This window comes from Nomia melanderi, chromosome 4, assembly GCF_051020985.1.
Source record: "Nomia melanderi isolate GNS246 chromosome 4, iyNomMela1, whole genome shotgun sequence".
In the NCBI taxonomy this organism is placed as follows: Eukaryota; Metazoa; Arthropoda; class Insecta; order Hymenoptera; family Halictidae; genus Nomia; species Nomia melanderi.
In genome coordinates, this window is record NC_135002.1 from 3174572 (window position 1) to 3196961 (window position 22390).

The 22390-nt window shown below is 42.8% G+C and overlaps 1 protein-coding gene across 2 annotated transcripts; it reads right to left on the minus strand.

Annotated features, from left to right (window-relative positions):
• Positions 1-4: 4 nt before the first annotated feature.
• On the minus strand, positions 5-21703 carry LOC116434957 (uncharacterized). Of its 2 annotated transcripts, none has more exons than XM_031993934.2 (4): positions 21487-21703; positions 7030-7242; positions 6195-6487; positions 5-3950 (listed from the first exon to the last, which is right to left on the minus strand). In XM_031993934.2, exons 1-4 carry the CDS (start codon positions 21490-21492, stop codon positions 3656-3658), a joined length of 807 nt encoding a protein of 268 aa, XP_031849794.1. In that variant the 5' UTR covers positions 21493-21703; the 3' UTR covers positions 5-3655. The 2 variants fall into 2 exon arrangements, with proteins under 2 accessions (XP_031849794.1, XP_031849793.1); XM_031993933.2 differs by having other exon boundaries at positions 6195-6532.
• Between the last annotated feature and the right edge of the window lie 687 nt (positions 21704-22390).

Here is a 22390-nt window from a genome sequence, read left to right on the forward strand (position 1 = left end):
GGCCTGATGCGTCACCGAGGTAAAAAAGAAGTCTCTCCTAATTTGGCGCGATGCAGCCTGCATGCATGCGTGGGCCCCTTAATGTTGCACATTAAGGAAGCATCAAAGCGCAGGATTACTTTGGAAACTTCGTTGCTTAACAATGCGTGGCACGTCAAAGAAACGAACGCGTGTTTTTGTAACGTTCCTCGTGCACGGGGTGTCGCGTGAAATTCGAAATACAATTTCCATTGCGCGCTCAACGAAAGAAAAGGATATTTATACTCTTATTCCTGAAGATTCGTCGGTGAATTAAACGTGTACTTCTGTTTCCACGTTTCGTTGGAAATTGCATATTTCACGGGACACTCGGTACACATACGCAACATACACGCGTACATATGTGTACATATACATTTCACGATTATCTTGTGCAAAGTATGAATACTTACATACCCTTAAGAAAAATCAGCCGCGTATCGTTTGGAGAACCAGCAGAAGCCTCGCGAGTAAAAACCGAAGTTAACTCTTTGCACTCCGGACATTTTCGATATCTGAACAGTGAAAACAGTTCATTTCTAGTGAAGCTTTCGAGAATCTAAACTTTCGTTCGAAAAGGAAAATTATAAATACTCATGGATTCATGTCTTTCAATCGCGTTTGTCAAGTCGCTTTGTTCGAGTGGAAAGAAAAAGAGTTTTAAAGTTTGAAATGATATAACATATGATATCTGTGACCCAAATTATGTTTCTAGAGCAGAGCGAACGGAGTGCAAGGGGTTAGTTCATAGAAAATATAAAGACAGCTGTTGATTTTTATTGGATAAACATGGAAACCTCGATTAAACGAAACAAGCGCGCCATTGTTCGAGAATATTTCATCGCTCGTTGTCAGCCAGCACAATTAGGGCGTTCAGAACGGGAAAAATATAGAGTTTATTGTTTCATGATTGTCGGTTCACCATTGTTGTTCGCTGCACGAGTGTCGATTACAGAATATTCCGTACTTTCGTGGAGAAGGCTAACCCGAATTGTCTTCTGGACGAACGATAAAGCATTTCCGAGCGGCGGTGTACGCGAAACGAAACGTTCGTCTGGAAACAATGGCTAAAACGTTCCGCGAGCCTCGAATTTCGACTCGAGTCCTATTCGCGGCGAGGCTTGGTACTCGAACGGATTGGCTGAACGCTGCACGGTGGAAACGTTCGGTCATTTTCACGTGAAAACCGAAGAACTTTCGATAGAATCAGTACACAGCGTAAATTTCGTTTAACGCTACAACTACTGGGCAAATTCACTTTCCTCATTCCCCTATTTTTGAGAAAATTAATTGAGACTTCAACCAATTTACAGATCAATTTGCCTGTTACTAAATCACTTTCTCTAGTGATCTCTTCCAAAATTCGTAAGAAATACGCTTCGTAATTTCGAAATTTCTCACAGAATATGAATAAGTTTTAGAAAATCGCTCTATTTTAACCCTTAACTTGAAGTATTTCAAATTAATTTACCACGAAACAATACCGTAACATAGATAACAAACAGAAACAAATTCTCAGAAGTGACTTAGCACGTCACTTAACGAGTTAATTGTAAATATTACAATAACAGTGATGAAACTAATAAAATGATTCTTGCTACATAAGTGGCATTGGACCTAGTAAATAAAAATCCCATGCCGCTTATATGGCGGCATTGCCCCGTTAAGGGTTGATTCTATCAAAAGTTTTCCGAGTTCGACAGAGAAAGGACCGAATTTGATAAAAATTCACACTGTGCGCCGGTTTCGTCGTCGGAACGAAAGGATTCCGTCGATTCCGCGGCGTCGATTACCGTCGCCGCCCGGTTCCCTGGATAATCGTCGAGGATCTCCGCTTAAAAGCGCGGCCTAAAACGTCGGAGCGATTGTCATCGGGTAGAGCATCGGTGTAAAGCACTTGTAGAGTCCGCGGGTTCCCAACACACGAGCGCGAAAGTTTCGTTTTTACGAGTCTACGCGCTCGCGCGGCCAAGGCTGTGAAAAGCGGCCGCGCCGCGAGCGTTCCGAACGCTGCGCGCCGTTGCGCGGTACACATCGGTGAAAACGTGGAAAAAAATTCGCCCGTGTCGACACACGCGAGTACTCGTTGTGTCAGAATTGCGCAAAATGTAGTCCGATCGTGTGCTCGTCGGATTTTAAGACGACTCGGTAGCTGATTATCCTTTACAAGCTTCGATAATCGTCGATTGTGGCTGATTTACAATTGAAATTCAGGCGATCGCGAGCTTGAATGAATAATCGGGTGTTGGAAATTCGCGACGGAGTAAAAGTGGTATTTTAATCGTTGCTCTGAACGTGCGACGCGACGATTTTTCGAACGATTAATCTACAATTGAAATCGAGAGGCGTCTTAAGAGATAATTACAGATCGACGACTTGCAGTCGAATAAAAGTGGCATTTTAATCGCTAATCGCGACGTGCGATGCGACAGTTTTTTGAATTATTAATCTACAATTGAAATCGAGAGGCGTCGTAAACGATAATTACAGACTGTCTGCTTGCAATCGAATGAAATGTGAATTCTACTCGTTTGAATATGCAGCCGGATTACATTTCGCGCAACTCCGCGCCAGGTGCGCACACGAGATCGCCGGAACAAGCGAAACAGCGAATGCACGTTCCGTCCGAAGCGGACTTTCGAGAGAGGTCGGGCGATCGTTGAATTATTCAAATTTCATTATTCACTGCAACTCGCTCGCACGTTGCGGCGCGCGATGAATTTTGAATCGATGCGCGCCGCTTGCATTTTATACGTTTTATTCTATCCTCGTGTATTTTTCTTTTTTTTTTTGTTTGTTTGTTTGTTAATACAGTAAAAACGCTCGCAAGCGCCACCGCGAAATTTCATCCTTCGGGTCGGCGCCGTATCAAAATTCAGCCTCCGGTCCAAATATAGATCTAAACAATCTCCGCGGTTTTATTGTTTCCGGTCAAGCTCGTTCGTTACGTCCTACTTCTCGACTACTTTTTACTTTCCTCCGTGTCCTCTCGATCGGTTCCGGCTGCTTTCGCCTTCCCGAGCTGGGCTTAAGGGGTTAAGTTCTCAGTCAAACGCCTTGAGACTTCCTTGTTGTAAGCCTGATCAAGATTCGAGGATTCCCTGGACCACCGATCGTACAGTAAGTATACAATACATATCTAAAACGGTTGCCCGGATGCTTCAAACAGCGTCAAACGTGAGGGGATTCAAGAAGTCGCTAGTATCAGAACATTCAGTGCTTAAGATCCCAACACCAGAAATCAAACTGACTCCTCTGCCTTCACGATTTTCCATCTTCTACTGTCTTAACATCCTCCTCAATATCCAACTTCACACATCTTCGACAAACAACTCCAAACCATCTGCGAACACTGACCGCCGCGAGACCATTCTTTCGCAAGTCTCAATTCTCAATAATTTCAACGCCTTCAGACATATTCAGACAGCATCAAACACCTTCAAACCACGTCAAATAACCACGAAACGCTCTGGCAGATCCCCGAACATGCTGAAGTCGCCACGAACAACGTCGAACACCCGCGAATCACTGAGCCAATCACACCAGAACGAAGTTAGTCGTTGAGAGGATCGCCAGCGCCCGGTCGATCGAACTCCTGCGCGGCGGCAGGCTGCCGATCGGGCACCAGCAGCCAGCCTCACGTCCTCACGAACTTGTACACGACACCGAACACCAGCACGCTGACCAGGACCAGCACCAGGGCGGTCACCACCTTCGCGAACGCGTTCAGCCCGCTCTCGGTGTGCTGCTGCGGCCTCCTGGTGGGAATGCTCTGTTTCGAAGCCAGGCCGCGGGCCAGCGCCGGGAAGGCCAGGCTCTGGGTGAAGGTCAGCTTGTGCAGGGACTCGGACAGAGAGTACGGGCCCACGGAACCACGAGCTGCCGCCCTTAGACGCGCGTACTCCAGGTCCAACGCGTCGAACATACTGTACCTGTTGATCGGAAGAGGATCAGTTTGGCTACTTAGAGGCTAAGGTCTCCTTAGGCGCTAGTTCTTATGTTCCATGAAAATGATTCTTCTCTTTTCTTGTGGGAAATGAGATGGGTAGGATGTTGATGTTGGATAGCTGAAATTCTCTTTCTCCCCGATTCTCGTGAAATGATCCAATTGTTTCGGTCGATCCTTGGTTGATAGGTTACAAGCAGTGTTCAATGGAAGAGGTGTCCTAGATAGAACTTGGAGCTAAGGTGAACATGGAAATGGATCCTGGTTGAGGTTGGAGTTCGGGATTGCCTTCAGCGTTTAAATTTACTAATTATCCTTAATTTATTTCAATACTCGTCCATCCTCATAGTCATAAGCAAAACCATTTTTCATATTCCAGTATACATAATTTGTCCACATTCGCTGAAACACTTTCAGAACGCTTCCGAAAGGACCCTCCGCCGTCGCAGGCGCATAATTAAGTCCGCGGACCGACGTTTTCCCCATTTCGGGAAACGTCCTCCAGCCTTCATCCATTACGTCGCCACTTGAAGCCGTCGGAAAGGCCCTCGAATGAAAATGAAACCGAGCGCTTCGTCGGATCGATTCAGTGTCTGGGTGAAGGTTCCTCCCTTGAAAGTTCACGACGACGAAGAAGAATAGGGGAGGAAGGAAGGGGAGGCGCCGGATCGCGAAGCGATTTCCGTCTTCGCGACGGGAATACACCAGCGCCGCGAATTATTCGGACACCGGGGGCCACCGATTAATATCGCACAATGCGGGGGAGCGGTCGCGCCACGTGTTCGGGGTGGCTGCTCGACCGTATTTGCATGGTGCCAGGGTCGCACCTTGACACGAGCCAAGAACGACGCGAGTCGGGACGCATCAGCCGGAGGGATTATTTCTAGCTCCACTTTCCCCGTGACGTAACTTTCACGGATCGAGTGGCGAGACCGTCGTTCAGGGACTTTCTCCGGCGACGATGAAAGAAACGACGCCAAGGAAGTCTCCACCCCGAGCCCATTGTTCTAGAAACGGCGTTCCACGGAGGCGCTTTAATATTTGATCGAGTGCCTGTATCGAGGAACTGCGAAGAACGTTGGGGATAAATGGGGGAGAAAAGTGTTTCGAAGCAACAAGACGGTCATCGATCACTTCTGGAAGTAATGGCCATTGTTTTTTCGAGAGTCGAGTGAAATGTAATGACAATTTATGGTGAAATGGAATTGTGTGGGTTATTGAGTGGGTGGCTTTGTTGGAAACTGATGAGTAAAATTGTTTAAATTACTATAGTATTTAGGTAATAGTAATTTGTTGTGTTAATAAGACATGTGATTGTTTAAATTAATTGTTATATGGTAAATATAAGCTGATCCTTATTATTTGCCCTACTTTCATTAGCCTCGGAGCTTATAGTCTTATGAATCAAGAGCAGCCTTGGACGTTATAGTTTCTCGAAAGAAATACTTTTCGATGGTTGATAAGGGTTTTAGCCTGGAATCATGACCAATGCTAAGGGCGCGACGTTCCAGGGTGTTTCGCTATCGACCATTCGGCTGAGTCAGCGAGCGAGGATTGGGTAACCGAACGTGAACGAAGTTGTGCAAATATTGTTCCATCAGTATGGATCTGTGTTCTGCATAATGTGCGCGGGTGTGCGGATAGATAAGGGGTTGCACTTGCCACATGTGGGAAAACATCGCGGGTCTGCGTGCATTAAGGTCGCCGGTGATATTTTCTTTTCGAAGTTATCTGACCGCGTATCGCGGAACGGCGATAGGATCAAGACTGATTCTATTTAAATCATGTCAGACTGGGAAATCTACGTAGGATCTGTGGATTTATCAAACACGCCGTTCGCCGGTCATGTATAAATTCCCTTCCCTCGTTGGCACGCTTTTTTAGAAAGCACGTGAACCGTCGCGGTCGATTCACGAATTCTCATCGGTATAAATAAACGTTTCGATGAAATAACATAAGCATAACTATTATAAAAATGTAGTTTCCCAATTGCACAAGTAATCGATTGTTAGATAAGCAAATTAGGTAGCAATTCCATAAGATATGATTGTGATCAGAGGAGCTAGGTGCATCATTTTCGGAACTATGGACCATGGAGAGTATTCTGCAATTCGATGAGAATCTCCTCGGTGATTAATTTGTAAATGAGATAGATGCACAGAGGAGTCGCGTAATTTAATGAGAAGTTTTTCAGGCCGACTCCCCGAAGAATAGAATATGAATTCTGTACCTGCTGCTGCGTCTCCTGTCCTGCGAGTGCATCGAAGCGATAGCGGAGCTTGGGATCGAGCGTAGGCTGCTGGTGGTTGAACTCGAAGGACTCGGCGGCAGCGGAGGCGGTTCCTCGTCGATGGATGTGCGGTCCGGAGACGGCGGGCTCTTGGATCCGGAATTGTGGTGATTGTGATGCAAATGATGCAGCTGCAGTCGAGCGTGATCCGGATGGAGTAGACTAGCGCGACGGGATTGTTGAGGAGTCGCGGCTGGGCTAGTGCTCGCCACGCCGCACGGCGACGGCGATGCCTTCGAAAAGATTTGAAATTCTTTCTCAGGAAGCGATTGCAAACCCTACAGTAGAATATAACAAACTCCATTGTTACTGACTGGCACGAGAAGTCGGATAAATATACTTAAACATTAAGTAAAATAAATGAAACTTTTACTTATATATTTCATTAATTCAACCCTTAACGGACTAACGCCATATAATTCATTTTATGATCTTTATCACTATTATTCTTGTAATATTTACAATTAATATATTAAGCATTCTGCCAGGTCACTTCTATGAATTTGTTTTCGCTTGTCATTTATGTTACAGTATTTTTTAATGGTCAACTTGAAATACTTCCAGTCCGTTAAAGGTAAATTCCTTGAAGAATAATTTGTGAGTCTAAAATATTACAGTGCGATTGTTTTGTTGAGAATTCAGTGCTTGGTGATGTAAAGTAGGTCGCGTGCTTTTGGTGCTGTTGTTCCAGTGGAAATCTCATCCTTTTGAGGGAAGATAATGAACATGGTGTTCTAGGCAGCTAAAAAGATTGGTTTCAGTTGATTAATTTTACCTGTATGGATTCGATCCCGCTGTCGTTTACATTTTCCTGGACATCCGGGAACACGAAGGCCTGTGCCTGTCCATCGGCCTCGCCCCTCGGCGAATCGCTCGGCCATACTTGCAAAAGAGGAAGTCCGCCACGTGTCTCAGTGCAAACTTCCGCCGTCACGTTGCTCTGCTCACCTGTACCGAGGCACAGTCGGCCCAGCTCTCTCAATGGCTTCTGTGGGACAGTGTTCTGAATTTAGTGATTTCTTGCAACCCGTATATTAACCCTTTGCACTCGAGAGGTGACTCTCACCACGTGATTCGATGCAACAAAACTATGAAGTTGAATATTTAATATTTCAAATTAAAGTTTGCATTGCTACGTGAAATATTTCAATGAAACAACTCTGTTGCTTAACTTATCTATGAATTATCGTTAAATTAGTTTCAAACAATATGACCTATATCTCGTCAGAAAATGTTGAATATTTCCATTGGAGAACTTTTAAGTGCGAAGGGTTAAATTTCTTGCTATTGTTTATAATACGCATTAGAAGTATAAACGTTTTATTCGGAAAGTAAATTTGGTAAATGTGCACTCACCAGAAAGAACTAAGTGAATTTAAAGGTGAACCTGAATTTTTGTAAGTTACAATATACGAACACGACAGAGTTTGGAACAACCATGTGCACCTAAACATGTCTGAACACGTTTTAAATATTCCTACGCTGATTTAACTGTCTTCATCCCCACCCAATACGAATTGACAAATCAGAATGAATCACGTGACGAGGCTGCGATCTGATTTGCCATTCAAAAGTGCGCCATTTTTCGCGGCGTACGTGCGCGCGCAGTTGTGGCAGTTCCTTCCGTGTTACCGCGAAGTGGGTGAGTTTAAATTCGTGTGTTCAGTGCGAGTGAAACTTTTTCTTTTTGTTTAATTACATTTTCCACCAGCGCTGGCTACTAATAACGGTTCATTTACACTTCTTTTCACTTTTCGTTCAAGTAGCTTTCTATTTGTGTTCTAATATTGTATACAAGTATTGTAACAGTAATTAAGTGTACCATAACCTATCAACGAACCCAGAAAACGACAAGAAGATCCAAGATATTTATGATATACGGTTCTCCGCTGCATTCTGCGTCATATCGTGAGTCATTTCGACTTTATTTATCCTCTTTTAATCGCTAAATGTGATATACGTATCATAAATTTCACTTTCTACTCTACATTGTCGCGTTTTTTCTATAATTAAACGTTGCAGGTCTAGTACTCTTATCAAAACATTATTCACTTTGTTGTAAAGTGACACTTGTAAACAGAAATTAATATTTTATGTGCCAAACTCACGCGACTGTTTCTCTCTCTTTTTTTCTCTTCTTTACCGTCCGAAGATTACCGACTGAGGCTTGCCAATCATAGGAATTAAAAGCGCGGCAAATATAATTTCAGAGCGATTCAGATAACCGAAAGAATCTTATAATAAGATCGAGAATAAACGAGGAAACTACTTCGTAATTTAGTAATAAGTAGATAAGTAGTAACTAAATTATAAGAATTTAAATAATAAATGAAACCGAAAAATCAAAATGTTCGATTAGTTTACAGTTTAACACTTTGCACTCGAGTCAATCAACCCTTGATTTGACACAGGAAAACTATAAAATTTGTAGTAGTTTCTTTAAGATTCATTAAAATATTTGATATTATAACTGGTGCAATATTGGAGCCTACAAAGTTCAAAGGGTTAATAATTAAATTAAAATCACATTATAACTAAATACAACTACTTCCAACGAAATACTTCCCAGTGCAAAGGTTTAAAAAGCAAAAGTAACGTACATTTTAATAGACAGACTGTCGATATTTATCAGAAATAGATTTTCGTTGACAATCTCGTCGAAATAAGTCGGAAACCTCTCAGGAAATCGGTTACAAAGGCCTGGACATCGGAATCGGAGCATCTGAAGCCCATAAATGACGAAACGCGCGCATCTGGAACTGACACAACTGTGTTCCGATTCTGATAATGCCGTTGCCTGTTGTCGTTGTCATCCGCACGGACGCAGGCACGTAACGCACGCTGCATTTGCGTCACGTGAAGCCTGTCACCGGGACGAATTTACTCGTTGAATGGGAACGTCCACGGAAATCTCACGGCCGAGCATGATTTCGTTTGCATTGCCGTTGATTATGCGAACGTACACGCAATCCCCCAAAGACGGTCCACGCCATTGGTTCCGATTATTTGAATTTCGATCGTTACCAATACAAATCCTTGAACATTAACGCATGGAACATTAATTGCCATGAAAATTTGGAAGGTTTTATATGTGGCTCATTCTTTAGTAGCAAAGATAACTGTTAAGATAACATTTTATTGCAAAGATCATTTTAGCAGCAAAGATAATTAACCCTTTGCGGACGAATGTCGACGTTCCGGCGAGATGAAATTTTCATATTTCGAAGATTAAGTCACAAAAATGATTTAATTACTCGAATAGCAAGAGATCAGCACGTAGTTTCCTTTTGTTCTATCAATTATACAATTGATATATAATTTAGTTTCATCTGTTGAAGGCTTGGTACGTTTCACAGAATCTTCGTTTGCAAAGGGTTGAATTATTTAGTAGCAATAAATAGAAATAATCACCAATCGTTCGATATCAGAATTTTTACTTTACACTATCCAGTTATCCATGGTATTAAAAATTTGTTTCTAAGCTATTCGGAAATCATTGACCATCAAGGCAGTCAATATTTTAAGCTTTCTCCATTTCATTTTATCTTCTATTCATAATTATAAATTTGTTGTTGTATTGTATATTGTTTAGATTCTGATGCTCTTCGTTTTATTTGAATATTATATTTCCTATCTGATACCATTGGATTTAAATTGGTAATTAAACGCCGCGAATAAGAGCAACAATTAGCTCGTCGAGCAGGTATCGAAGTTCCACTGGAACGGAAGTACAGGTCGACAGCCTGTAGAATCGGCTTATCGGTTTAGGGCCGTGGAGGCTTAATGCCAGCCCTCCATGCGAATAACCGTGTACCGTTCGTATCTGCGTCTAGAGGGACTGAACCCGTTATATTCGAATCACTTATTAATGACTGTCAACTCGTCGACGCGTCAGTTAATAATGTACCGATGCCCGTCGAATTGTAAATGCATCTCGACGATGCACAGGTACTACTATGTTTCGCGGTTGATTTCTGAAAAGTCTATTGTCTCAAATGTCGCCAATTAAAACAGCCCTTAACAAAATCATCGTCTGTAACACTTAATTCAGAAAATCCAAGTTAATGAAATACCGCTTAACGCGTCAACCGCGTCGAAAATCTTGAACGTTCTTCCGTAGTTGTTCTGTGGCAAAGAAAAGCAGGAACAATTGTTAATTATTTGGTATTGCAATCCTTGCATTACGCTATTTTCAATTATTTATGTCACTACGTTCATTCGTCATCGTTTACCTTGTTTTATAGTCAGAAGCGTCGGTCACTAGTGACATGGTTAACGTGTTAGCTTGATTAAATGGAATATTGCAATTACCAGTACTCAACGAAAAATTCGAGAATACTTCGATAACCACGCGAATTAACCCTTTGTAGCAAATGTCGACACTCAACTACTCAAACAGTAAGAAACCAGCATATAATTTCCTTATTCTATATTATTTAGGCACTCGATGTGCGATTTGGCAGAATCTACAAAAGGTTTCGTATTCGAGTTGAAACAATACGTTAGCCACGTCCACTTCGGAAAGAAACAACATCGCATCGCTTATCGCACGCGCGCGAGTAAAACGGAATAATTTATTATTATAGTCAGAAATGTATATTTATCCGCTCATTCATTATGCATCCGCGCGGAACTCTATCGTCATACAAAATGTACGAGCGGCGGAGGAAAAAAATGTCACGAGTCGAATATAAATAGATGGTCGGAGATTGCGACCGATGATTGGATCACGGGGGTCCGTCGATTCCGGCGAGCGTGTGCCTCATCAAAAAATGATCGAGTCCCCGAGGAGAGTTTCCCGGGCTATCCGAGAATAACGTTGCCCATTGTTTATTGCTGTTAAAGAAGGATAATGGGAGGAGAAACGCCGCCGACGACGGATAACGATCGGACGAGATCGCCGCGATAAAAGTGTCTTCCTGTAGTTAACGATCGGCTTTCCCTTTACAAGGCTCGCGAGCGATTCTAATTTTTCTTGACATAAATAATACGCGTTCTCTTAATGCGGGTCGGGTGGGTGCGCGTTTCTTGGGAAATCTCCGTCGAGCGCCTCTCCGCCTTCGATTGACTGATAAATTATTCAATTCGTTCGATTCCTTTGAAATTTCCTGCGCGACGCATGGCGAATGAAATCGGAAAACGAACGGAGTTACCGATTACGGCTACGTGTGTAGAGAAATATTTATTCGACGCGGGAGTGCTCGATAAATTACGAAGTGTAACGCGCAACTTTCCTTAGTTCTACGAGCTTCTATTTTACCGTTGAACTTTATTTATATACACTGGGAGGGTTAAATATATCGCTAAGAATTATTGAATATCGAAACCGCCTGTTCTATTACTGGAAATTATCAGTTATTTGTCACAACTATGCTATCAATTAGAACTATTATGATATCGATGACCCATCCCCGATTTCTTCAGGTTAAATATATCGCTAAGAATTATTGAATATTGAAACCGCCTGTTCTATTACTGGAAATTATCAGTTGTTACAACTATGCTATCAATTAGAACTACTATCAATGATATCGACGACCATCCCTGATTTCTTGATTTCGCGATTATCAAAAAGACAACGTATGTTCTGAGAGATTACGACAGAAATTGATTCAGCAATACTAATTATAAATCAATTCAAGCCTCGACAGATGAACTCCCGGAGTTTCCGCAGAGAAACTTCGAAAAGCCAATTTAATTGCTCGGCAGTTTCAGCGTTAAAGAATCTTCATCCCCAAAGGGTTAAACGTCGAACGATGAAACCAGTTCCATGATTCAATGAACATCCGCCGATCTTTCGAAAGTCTCTGTTTAGAAGATGAAAGCGTCGAACTAAAATAGTTCTTCGCGGATGACCCGTCGATAAATTGAGGGAAAAAAAACTGCTAAACTTATTATTACCCCGCGCGACATTCCCGTAAGATGGAAATAATCCGAGGGTGAGGCAAGTTTCGAGGGTGGCTGCTGAACTTCGGATTAAACGAAAGTTTGAAGGTCTACGAACCCCGGATTGCCAGTAGACGCCCACTGACTATCGCTCTCCCGAAATACCCCGGCGGATCGGATAGTCATTAAGGTCTGTTTACGCGGTGGCGATGAAGGTCACCGGTTCTTTGTAACGGGTTGACGTCGAACGGACGCACGAGGGGACGCGCAACAGTTTCCCGGCGACGCCATATTTATCGCTGCGTGATAATAAAAGTGCAAGGTTCAGTCATTCTTGACTGTGCACGGGCAACCTTATCGCACGTGTCTCTTTTTTGCACCTGTTCTCCCGTTAACCCTTTGCGGACGGATGTCGGCATTTCGGTGAGATGAAATGTTCAGGTTCGGAAGACTGAGTCGTGGGAAAATGATCTGATTAGTAGAACAGCAAGAGAGCAGCACGTAGTTTTCTTTCTTTTTATTGAATAAGCGATTGATATATAATTTAGCTTCGTATGTTGAAGGTTTTGCATGTTTCGAAGAATCTTCGTCAAAGGGGTAACTAATTTCTATAGTATTTCTAGCGAAAATGAGAAATGCTATAACATTTCTTCGATCTCCTATTTTCCTTAGTACAAAATTTGGATGTGTGGAAAATCGAATAATTTTAGGGTAGTTTCTTTAAGATTCATTAAAATGTTTAATATTATAACTGGTGCAATACTGGAGCCTACAGAGTTCAAAGGGTTAAAATGTTTCTAGTGGAAAACTTCCGAATGCAAAGTGTTAATAGTCTAACTGCCTTATTACAATTTTTATTCTCTAAATTACCGAAGGATATAGGAGAAACGTTTGTTTAATATACTGTTGCGCAACGATTGTCCGTTGCTCCTGAATATTCAGTGTTATTCCCGGTCCGTGACTTTTACTTTTTTCATGAGGCACATTATAATAATGGAGGGTAATTCACGGTTGAAAAACATTTTCCCTCCCGGAGCGATATAACGGCGAGGTAACCCCCGGTCCACGATTCGCAATCAGGGTCAAAGAATCCGTTGCCTTTTTGTTCCGACGTTGCAAAAAGTTTGCTATCCGCGAGCAAAAAATGTCGGGGAAAAAAGAGTCAGAGTCGGAGCTGCGGAACGAATCGATACCGAACAAGTAGGAAGTACGGGATGGAACGGTTCCTTTTTTTTTTAACATTCCGCGACCACTATTTCCACCTCGCGACCTCGGTTTCATGTGAACGAATCTTTCTATCGGCGATTGTACCTGGTGAAATGTAACTAAATTCTAACCCCTTGACCCGCGAAACCGTGTCAGGCTCGTGACGGAAATTTTCAACTGAATCCGATGCGTCTGATTGTTACTTTGTTTAAATATAAATTGAATATTACCGCTCTATCATCGATCGTTAACCTTTTAAGTAAATAGACGTAGAATAAGCATCGAAGTTTATTCCTTCTAATAAGCTGTTAATAAGCTGTTAATTACCATTGACGATAAAGTCAATGGTAATTCGACTACTCGGTAGTTCTACTGTCAAACAATCGGTCAAATTATCTTTGACACATCGAACTCCGCACGATACGTTACACGAACATTTTGCGAAAATCCATCACCGTTTTTATTCGAAAGATCACTGGTCCTCTAAAGGTTAGCCAAAGGTCGCGGTAGTTGTATCGACAGATGACATATCATGAAATGTAATTTTTTATCGGGAACGACGGTGGAACACGGTTTACTTCGAAATGGCAAGAGCACTGCAACGTTGCCCGGTAAACAGTTCACGCGTTTGATTGATTGATCTCTCGGAACTGCGGATATTCTGATGTTCGAATACTTGACTTTCCGAATGCTCGATTGAAGCTCTAAGTATTCCACGTTTCCGAACGCCGGCTGACGTTAAATGCCCACGCTGACGTTGACTAGTCCTATTTAGAACGGTTATCGTTCACAAAATCTAGCTGCGCAGTGATTCGCACAGGCACACGAAATCCCTGCATATTTTAACCCTTTGCACTCGAGAGGTGACTCTCACCGCTTGATTTAATACAACAAAACTATGAAGTTGAATATTTAGTATTTTAAATTAAAGTTCGTGTCGCTATGTGAAATATTTCAATAAAATAGCTTTGTTCCGTAATTTATCTACGAATTACCGTTAAATTAGATTCAAACGTCGTCTGTCTCATCGGAAAATGTTGAATATTTCCAGTGGAAATCTTCCGAGTGCAAAGGGTAACAGTAGATTCACGAGACAATTCGACTCGTATCGCATTTTACAGACATTGTTCGAATTTTTCGGTTGATTTTGATCGATGCAGTTACGCAAATATATATCTTAATTGTCTAATAATGAACCGATAATTTCCGAGATCTAAATGGACGAATATCAACTTTTCTGAGGACGATGGAACGAACTCTACAATAAATATCTGTGAAAATATTGTTATTCATCCCTTTCTTCGCATTGAATATAAAGATCACCGCGTTTCAATGCTGCTCGTTGAACGAAGAGGCGAATTTCTTTCTCTTATTCGTTCGCAGCGAAACAAACTGGTCGCGCCAACCCTCTGCGGTTTTTTCGACGGCGCAGCACGGCGGTGAACAAAGCGACGCAGTTCACGCGAAACAAGAATCTGGCCGGACTCCAAATTTTTCCGTGGGAAAACCAACACCGGACAAAGGGGGCCAATTATTGCCGCGACAGCGGAAATTTGCATAATCTCGCTCGCTGCGAGGGCTCCTCGTTACAAGGGCGGAAGAAACTTGCTAACGACGCCTTCGGAACAATCGCGAATTTTTGCGAAACTGCGAGTCGTTAAAGTCTTTGAAATTTCGATACTGTTGAGTGAAGTAGGATTATGTCTGTTATATAGTTCATTGTATTAGAAAAGTTGATATTCGTTTATTTGGAAAACTCGTGATTTTAGAAGTTTGAAAATGCATCATTGTGATTCTCATTCGTGAAAATATCAATGTTGCTGTACAGTCACCAAACAATGTAATAAATGTTTAATAACATTTTCATATAATTTGCGAATCGTGTAATATCCAATAATATTCTAATATATTCGCAAATAATATAGTTTCAACGGATTTCTAAAATTGAATATTCCGTGAACCTAGTGTCAATATTAATCGATTTCAAATATATGTAAGATGAAATTGGCTGAAAATAATTTTCAGTGTTCTTTGAACGCGATACCATCGAACACTCGCGCGACAGCTGTTTGTCCGCAATCTCCCGATTCTCTGTTCACGCAGCTTCAATTCTCCCCGGTAATGATTTCCCGGGAGAATTCACGGCACTCCCATACCGCAACAATCTTTCTTCTGTTATCGATATAATAGTTAACTATACACGGCCGGGCAGACGGTAGCAAACGTGTGGGCGAATTCATCGTTTGCGAACAATTCGAGTGAAATAACTGACGGCTCGCGGACCGCGATATGCACAATATCGCCCGTGTAAATTTAGCCTGAAAATACTCGTTCGACCAGTCCGGTGTAATAAAGTTTCGCCCATTTTTCAACGTTGACACTGCCAATTATTTCTCTGGAAATCTTTGTACTGATACTCGCTCGCTGCGAGGTAGTTTCTTTTAAGAAATTCGTGAAACGCGTACAAGTACACGTTCGATTGTTTCATAAATAATTGTATTATCTTGAAATTATTATGATCTATTAAATGTATCGTCCTTTTAAAAAAACTTGTGTTAGAATAACTTCTTATTTTAACCCTTTGCACTCGAAAGTATTTCGTTAGAAATATTTAACATTTTCTAACTATACACAGACGATATTCTTTTAAATTAACTCAAAGAAAAATTTCAAGTGAATTGAGAGACAAAGCTTCTTATTCCATTATTTCACACACCGATGCATTATATACAGTTGAATATTGAATATCAAATTTTACAGTTTTACTACATAAAATCAAGTGGTGACTGAGAGTCACCTCTCGAGCGCAAAGGGTTAACTTTTCCTGAGCATAGAAAAGAGGAAGTTGATAAGAATTGTATTTGATCTTGATTGAACTTTAACATTTTCCACGTAAGTTGTTCGATAACGGACAACATTGAAATTTCAGCGACGAGAGCGAAGGTCGACGATTCAAATTAAGAATGATCAAAGCTTCCGTTCAATCCTTCGCGAAACGGACACTTTATTAGAGGAAATAAATCGAGCAACCCGGTTTCCTCGTGTCGGGGGTGGATAAAGGACGCATCCCCGGATTAAAATCCGCCGGCAAGATATAAATTAATCGTGCAGCTGTTCTCGATAGCGGCGCGAAGTGACTCCCGCGACGTTTTTACGAAATTAAACCGCCGGAAATTAATTAATCGCGACCGGTCTACCCCTGGGAAATATCGGGCAGCTCGTCGGGTTATAAAACCGGCGAGCAAATACGATCACGAGCTCAATAAATTATTAATTTACCGATGAAACTTCCTCGCCTCGGAAGTGAAAAGTTCTCCGATGATTTTCATTTTTCATGGCCGGCTTTTCCAGCCAGTGAACTCGCCGAACGACAACTTTGTTAAACGGAAAACGAGCCACGAAGTTGCCGGCTTTACGACTGCTTTCCCGGGGTGCATCTCTCGTCTCGTTCGCGGTTTACGCATTGTTTCATGGGCACTTTGAAAGACGTGCAGTTTATTAATTCACGGTTCCATTTACTGGGCCACGTTTATCGATATTCTGCATCGGTATTATGCATTCGTGTTTCCAAGTGTTGGGAAAAGTATACAGTATGTAAATACTTCAGTTTTATTCTGTAGCGTAGAATTTTAATGCTGCGAGATCTTTCGTAAGAGAGATTTTGTTGTATTCAGTATTAATAATAAAAGATAAAATTCTTTGATCAGAATAATATAGTTATCAACGTATTTGCAGTTATAATATAGCTACAAACATATTTGTAGTGATAATATAGTTATCAAAATATTTGTAGTTATAATATAGTTATAAATATATTTACAACCAGTCACAAATACATTAACAACTTACAAATAAACACACGAAGAAATCTAGAATTTCCACGGTCCCGAAATATAAAAATAACATACTACATAAACGTTCAAACGGAAAAAATCATTAAAATGAATAACAATTGGTCGACGAAATCTGCCGATATTCCAAACAAAAGTTTCGCACGTTCCGCTCGAATATCCCCCCGATAATATCCGGAATCATTCGAATTTTCCTCTCGCGAAGCAAGCCCAAACAAAAGGCAGCCAAAGCTAATAACAACACGCATCCATTAGCCCCGAATTATCCGCGGGTTTCCCGGGCGAACGGATATTCGGTGCGCGCATCGGCAACCAGCTCTCTTAATCCATTAAAAATTTCGCGATCTGAGCGAAAAGGGAGGGCGGCGGCGGCGGCTGAGCCCATAAACGCGGCTAATGATTTGCAAAGCGTGTCGAACATGGACACGGAACGATGTTCGTGACCGTGACTGAAAGATTCTTGGGCTGGCGCGGCCTTGACACGCGGCGGTCGATGAAGGGAAAAGGAAAAAAAAAGGCGGCGAGGGGGTTGGCTCTCCCCTTTGCGCGGCGACGCCCCGGCACGTGTAAACAGAAACACCGTGCAGGGTTCGATTAATTTTTAAGAGTCAATTAACGGCCCGCAATCGCTGCAGCGCGGTCTTCGGGCACTTTTCTCTCGGCTTTCTCCGGTTTCTCTCTTGGGAAACATTCAGTCGTCGCTCGGAGAGGGAGATGGGTTGGAGAGTTGAACGACGGCGTTACTTGTGATATCAATTCCGAAATGATCGAGGAAGGGGAGGATGGAAAGTGAAAGAAAATTCAACCCTTGACCCAAGGACTCGCCCTTAAGGCTGTTGCAAGGGAGACTTCGTCCCTTGAGTTTTTATTTTGAGAAGCGACTTTAGTTCACCCTTTGAGGTTCAATGGATTAAAAACTGCTTTTAGTACAGTTTAATATTTTATTTGAAGTTTTCCATGCAGTTGGCAACACTATGAACGAACAACAAATGCGTAGATAAGTGAAAATATTTATACAAGTCGAAACGCATTAGTAAGTTGAGACTGTTGTGATTAAAGCTGGCGAATTCTGTAATTCTGTAGCTTTGGTTGTTTTCTTCTTTAAAATCGTGTGCCTCGTTGAACGTCATTGATTTCACATTGTGGATAGAGGTACTAATTAGTAATGTGGACAACAATCAATGCAATTATTGAAAAATTATTACTTCACCATTAAATTTTATAGAGAGATCTTGTTCAGTAATACAGTTGTATTTCAAATATTGATGTTCGAGTATGCAGTAATATTAATTTTTCACCATTTGCTTTAACAATCACTTGCTGTGAGTTTATTATAGAATATATCAATTTTCCTGTACACTTTGCTGTCGATACAACGACAGCTTCGATAGCAGTTCCCGCTTCAATGGTAGCATTCAAGGATCGACTTCAATCTGCGATTCCAGATTATGTAGTCGGAAGTGTCAGGTGGCCGATTCGCAAACTTTTTGCTCGCGCAATTTCGCATCTGGCGACATCGCGACGGCTGGAACGTGAAAGAGAATTCCGGCCGACGCGCTCGAGGAGGCGACTTTCGACTCTCCCTTTGATAATTCTTTCGTTTCATAAATATTTAAACGTCCTGCGTTCCAACAACGACTCTTCTATTTGCGTTCGCCTAATTTGCGAGCCGCGTAAATTGAAACCGGGCTGAACCCAGAGAGCTGCGAAGTTTACGCGAGCTTCTATTTCGACGCTAATTTAATGAAACAAATTATTCCTCCCCGAAAAACTTCTCAAGATTAAATAGAATCCCCTTGGTGAATTTCGAGAGCGCTGGCGAATTAATTAATCCTTCGTCTCTGCACGCGGCTGACTTTGACACCGTTTCCCGCGCCTTTGTTCCTTTTGTTAATTAATTATCATTCCCTTGACCCCGTAAGATAAAACAGCTACCAAAAGCACCGAAAACTCCAAATAATCAATGAAGTACAGTAACGTCTCTAACGAGGGAACGAAACTCCGCGAAAATAGAAGGAAATCATGTGTATTCCCTAAAAAATCGAGTACTATCAAAATTAATACCAAAAAGTCCAAAAATTCGTATAATCAATAAGCTACACAATCGCCTGTAACGAGTAAGCAGAATTTTAAGAGAAATCGAGAACCGTCGTCCCAGAAGAATCAACCCCCGACCGACAACACGAATTTCCGGCACGGAGCCGCGTCAAGCGTCACGGAAGGAGCCCGACAACCCCTTCAAGAAATTAATTAAAATTATCAGCAGCCCCGCCGGTTCCGTGTCAATGCGGCGGACGTTTTCAAAAGGATCGTCGGCCGTTCTACCACGGCGCGAGTGAAAAAAGAGAAAAGGAATCTCATTACCTGATAAAACCGCCCCTCCTTTCATCGGCGAGCCAGCTGACGGCTCGGCTGGCAGGCCAGGAAGCGATCGAGGGTCGTTATCATCGGGGCTGTTCCCTCTTTTCGTGGCCGTTCCCGCGCGACCCGGCTCCGCTCGGTTCGCATACTCGAAATTCACCCTCTCGACCCCGATCATCACCTCGTAATCGGAAATCAAACGGGTCCCCCGGCGAGGATTCGGCAAACAGAAGGAGCCAGGACCTCTCGGGGACAAGAGGAGAACGGAGCACGCTGCCGGAAGACCGATTCGGTCTTCCGTTTCCTGCTGGCGCGGAAAATGAGCTGGAAGGTCGGAGCTATAGTTCTCGTAATGTCAAGGGGATGGTTACGTAAAAAGGACTGCGTGGACGCTTTTTATAGTCCCGTGCGTGGTATTAAAAGCGCTCGTGACATATTAATTTTCGATTAAGGGCCGCTTCGCGGGGCAAACTATGACGCGATATGAAGTGTAACTAGGTTTAGAAAATATTGGATAACGCGGAATACGCGGCGGAACGAGAAATCGGTTGGGAGCTCGGTTGTTGGAGTGGCTGGAGGAGAATTGATGTAGATCGTGGTTTTATGGAGAAGTTTCTATTGAGTTGGGGAGGCGATCTTGAGGAATCGAATTGTGATTGAGCGAATATTTAGAGAATAGTAAGTAATGTGCTTTTTAATTTTTTAGTTTAGCGAAGAATGAATTTTCTTTGGAATAAAGTATGCCATTTTATCGGAATGGTTTGTCGGATTTTATGAATATTATTTCAGCTTTTTTTTTATTCTCCCGAGTGAAATTGGGGGAGAATAGCGGTGATTTCAATTCTCGGCGTTTCGTTTACGTGGACGGAGGAATAAACGTGCACGAAATACCCGAAGACTCGGAAACTTTTTTTGTGGGGCAATGAAGCTGGACAACGGTTCCCGCAGCGACCGTTCAGAGACGCCCCGGCGTCCAATAAAATAATGCTGTTCCGGGGCATCAAAGGAAGCGGCGGAACCAGATAAATTTAATTTCTGCGCTTCGACAACAAATTCAGCGGAATTGTGCGCCATAAAAATTCTTTCATGCGGTACAAAGGAATACTAATAACATATTTAGAGGCGGGAGTACTTCGCAAAGGAGAAAACTCAAAGTTGAACAGTATATTTAAATGGTATTCGTGTAACTAGTGACTCTAAAATCGAACAGATTGCTCCAAACAAAACGAAAAGATCGTTGAAATTTATCCAACGTTTCACTGTCTAATATATTATCACCGAACAAACTTTTAAACCCTCGAACATTTCCCGATCAGCTAAAAAACAACGCTATCACGTTGAAACATTATATCACGAGAAAGATTCGAACTTTCCGAAACTTTTCCAAACTAATAAACACTTGCACCTCGCTCCAGATACCCATTCCACCCCTCAACAGTCTCAACCTTAAATCAACTCGACCCTCCTAACACACCAACCAAAGAAACCAAACACCCTCAAAAATTCAAGCCTTAAAACTCACTTCCCAAACTTACTTCCACCATCCAAACAATATATCTATTTAAAGAACACTTGTAGCACCCTCATACCCCAGCAAGAACCAATCACAGACACCACAAGCAAACCAAAGAGCCGTATCAACCCTATAAACGAAATTCAACTAGAAAATCCGACAACCTCTACATCCAACTACAAATACACTCCAAAGTTGTATCCACCATGAAAACATACCCCAACGTAAAAAAAGCACTCTCATCACCCTTACGTCGTAGTCCAACGAGACCGATCACAAGCACCAACGAAAACGAAAGTCCCGAGAAAACCCTTTCGCGAGTGAGTCGAGCACGACGGAAACCGCCCCCGCGAGGGCATCGCGACCCGGTCGCGTGGAAACGGGACGCGGAAGCTGGAGGAATCGAGCGACCCACCTGCATGCTTCCGGGGCCGAGCTCATGGCCAAGGGTTGGGTCCGGCACGGATCTTCCTCGCGACTAGCGCGCCAGGTGTCGGCGAGCAGGCTTTGAAGACGCGTCGATGATATATCCAATGTATACAATCTTTCCTCTCTCCCTCTCTCTATCTATCTATCTATATATCGTTCTCCTCGATCGGTCTCCTAGGTGGTTCGAACTGCGACTGGTTCCGCTCGTGTCAGGAGAGACAGAAGCACGGCGTGCTTCAGGGGGAGGGTGGCTCGGTCCGGTAGCTCTCTCGCTGAGGGGTGGGGATGGCCGACTATGTTTCGCCGTCGGGGACGCGCAAGCGGGACAGAGGGTGCGGAGGGAAGGGCAGTCAGAGGGTCAGAGGGAGAGAGAGGTCCGACGTCGCGAATTCTGACGAGAGTTTGATTTAACCACCCGTTTGCACCCTCGCTGATCGTTAGCCGGAGTTGTTTCGATCTTTATTAGCGCGGGGATCACTGTTATTGGATCGGCGCGGGGCTCGGACCGGCGCGGAATCTGCGTTGCGTGAACACGTGTCATGGGAGGTCCGTTGTACGGAGGTTCTGCTGTTTGAACGTCGCATTAAGCGAATGGATCGTTGGTCTCTGAATGGTTTGTTGGTTGAACGCTCCGTTATTCGACGCTTTGTTGTTTGAGCGCTTTGTCATCCGATGCTCCGTTGTTTGGGCGCTTTGCTATTTATACGTTCCGTTGTTTCGATAGTTCGTTATTAAAGGCTTTGTTATTTGAGCGCTTTGTTATTCGACGCTTCGTTGTTCGAACGCCTTGCCATTTGAACGGGCCGCTGTGTAAACGTTCTGTAATACGAACGTTTTGTTTGAAGATTCTGTAACGTTAACCTCGTGATATTTGAACGTTCTGTTAAATT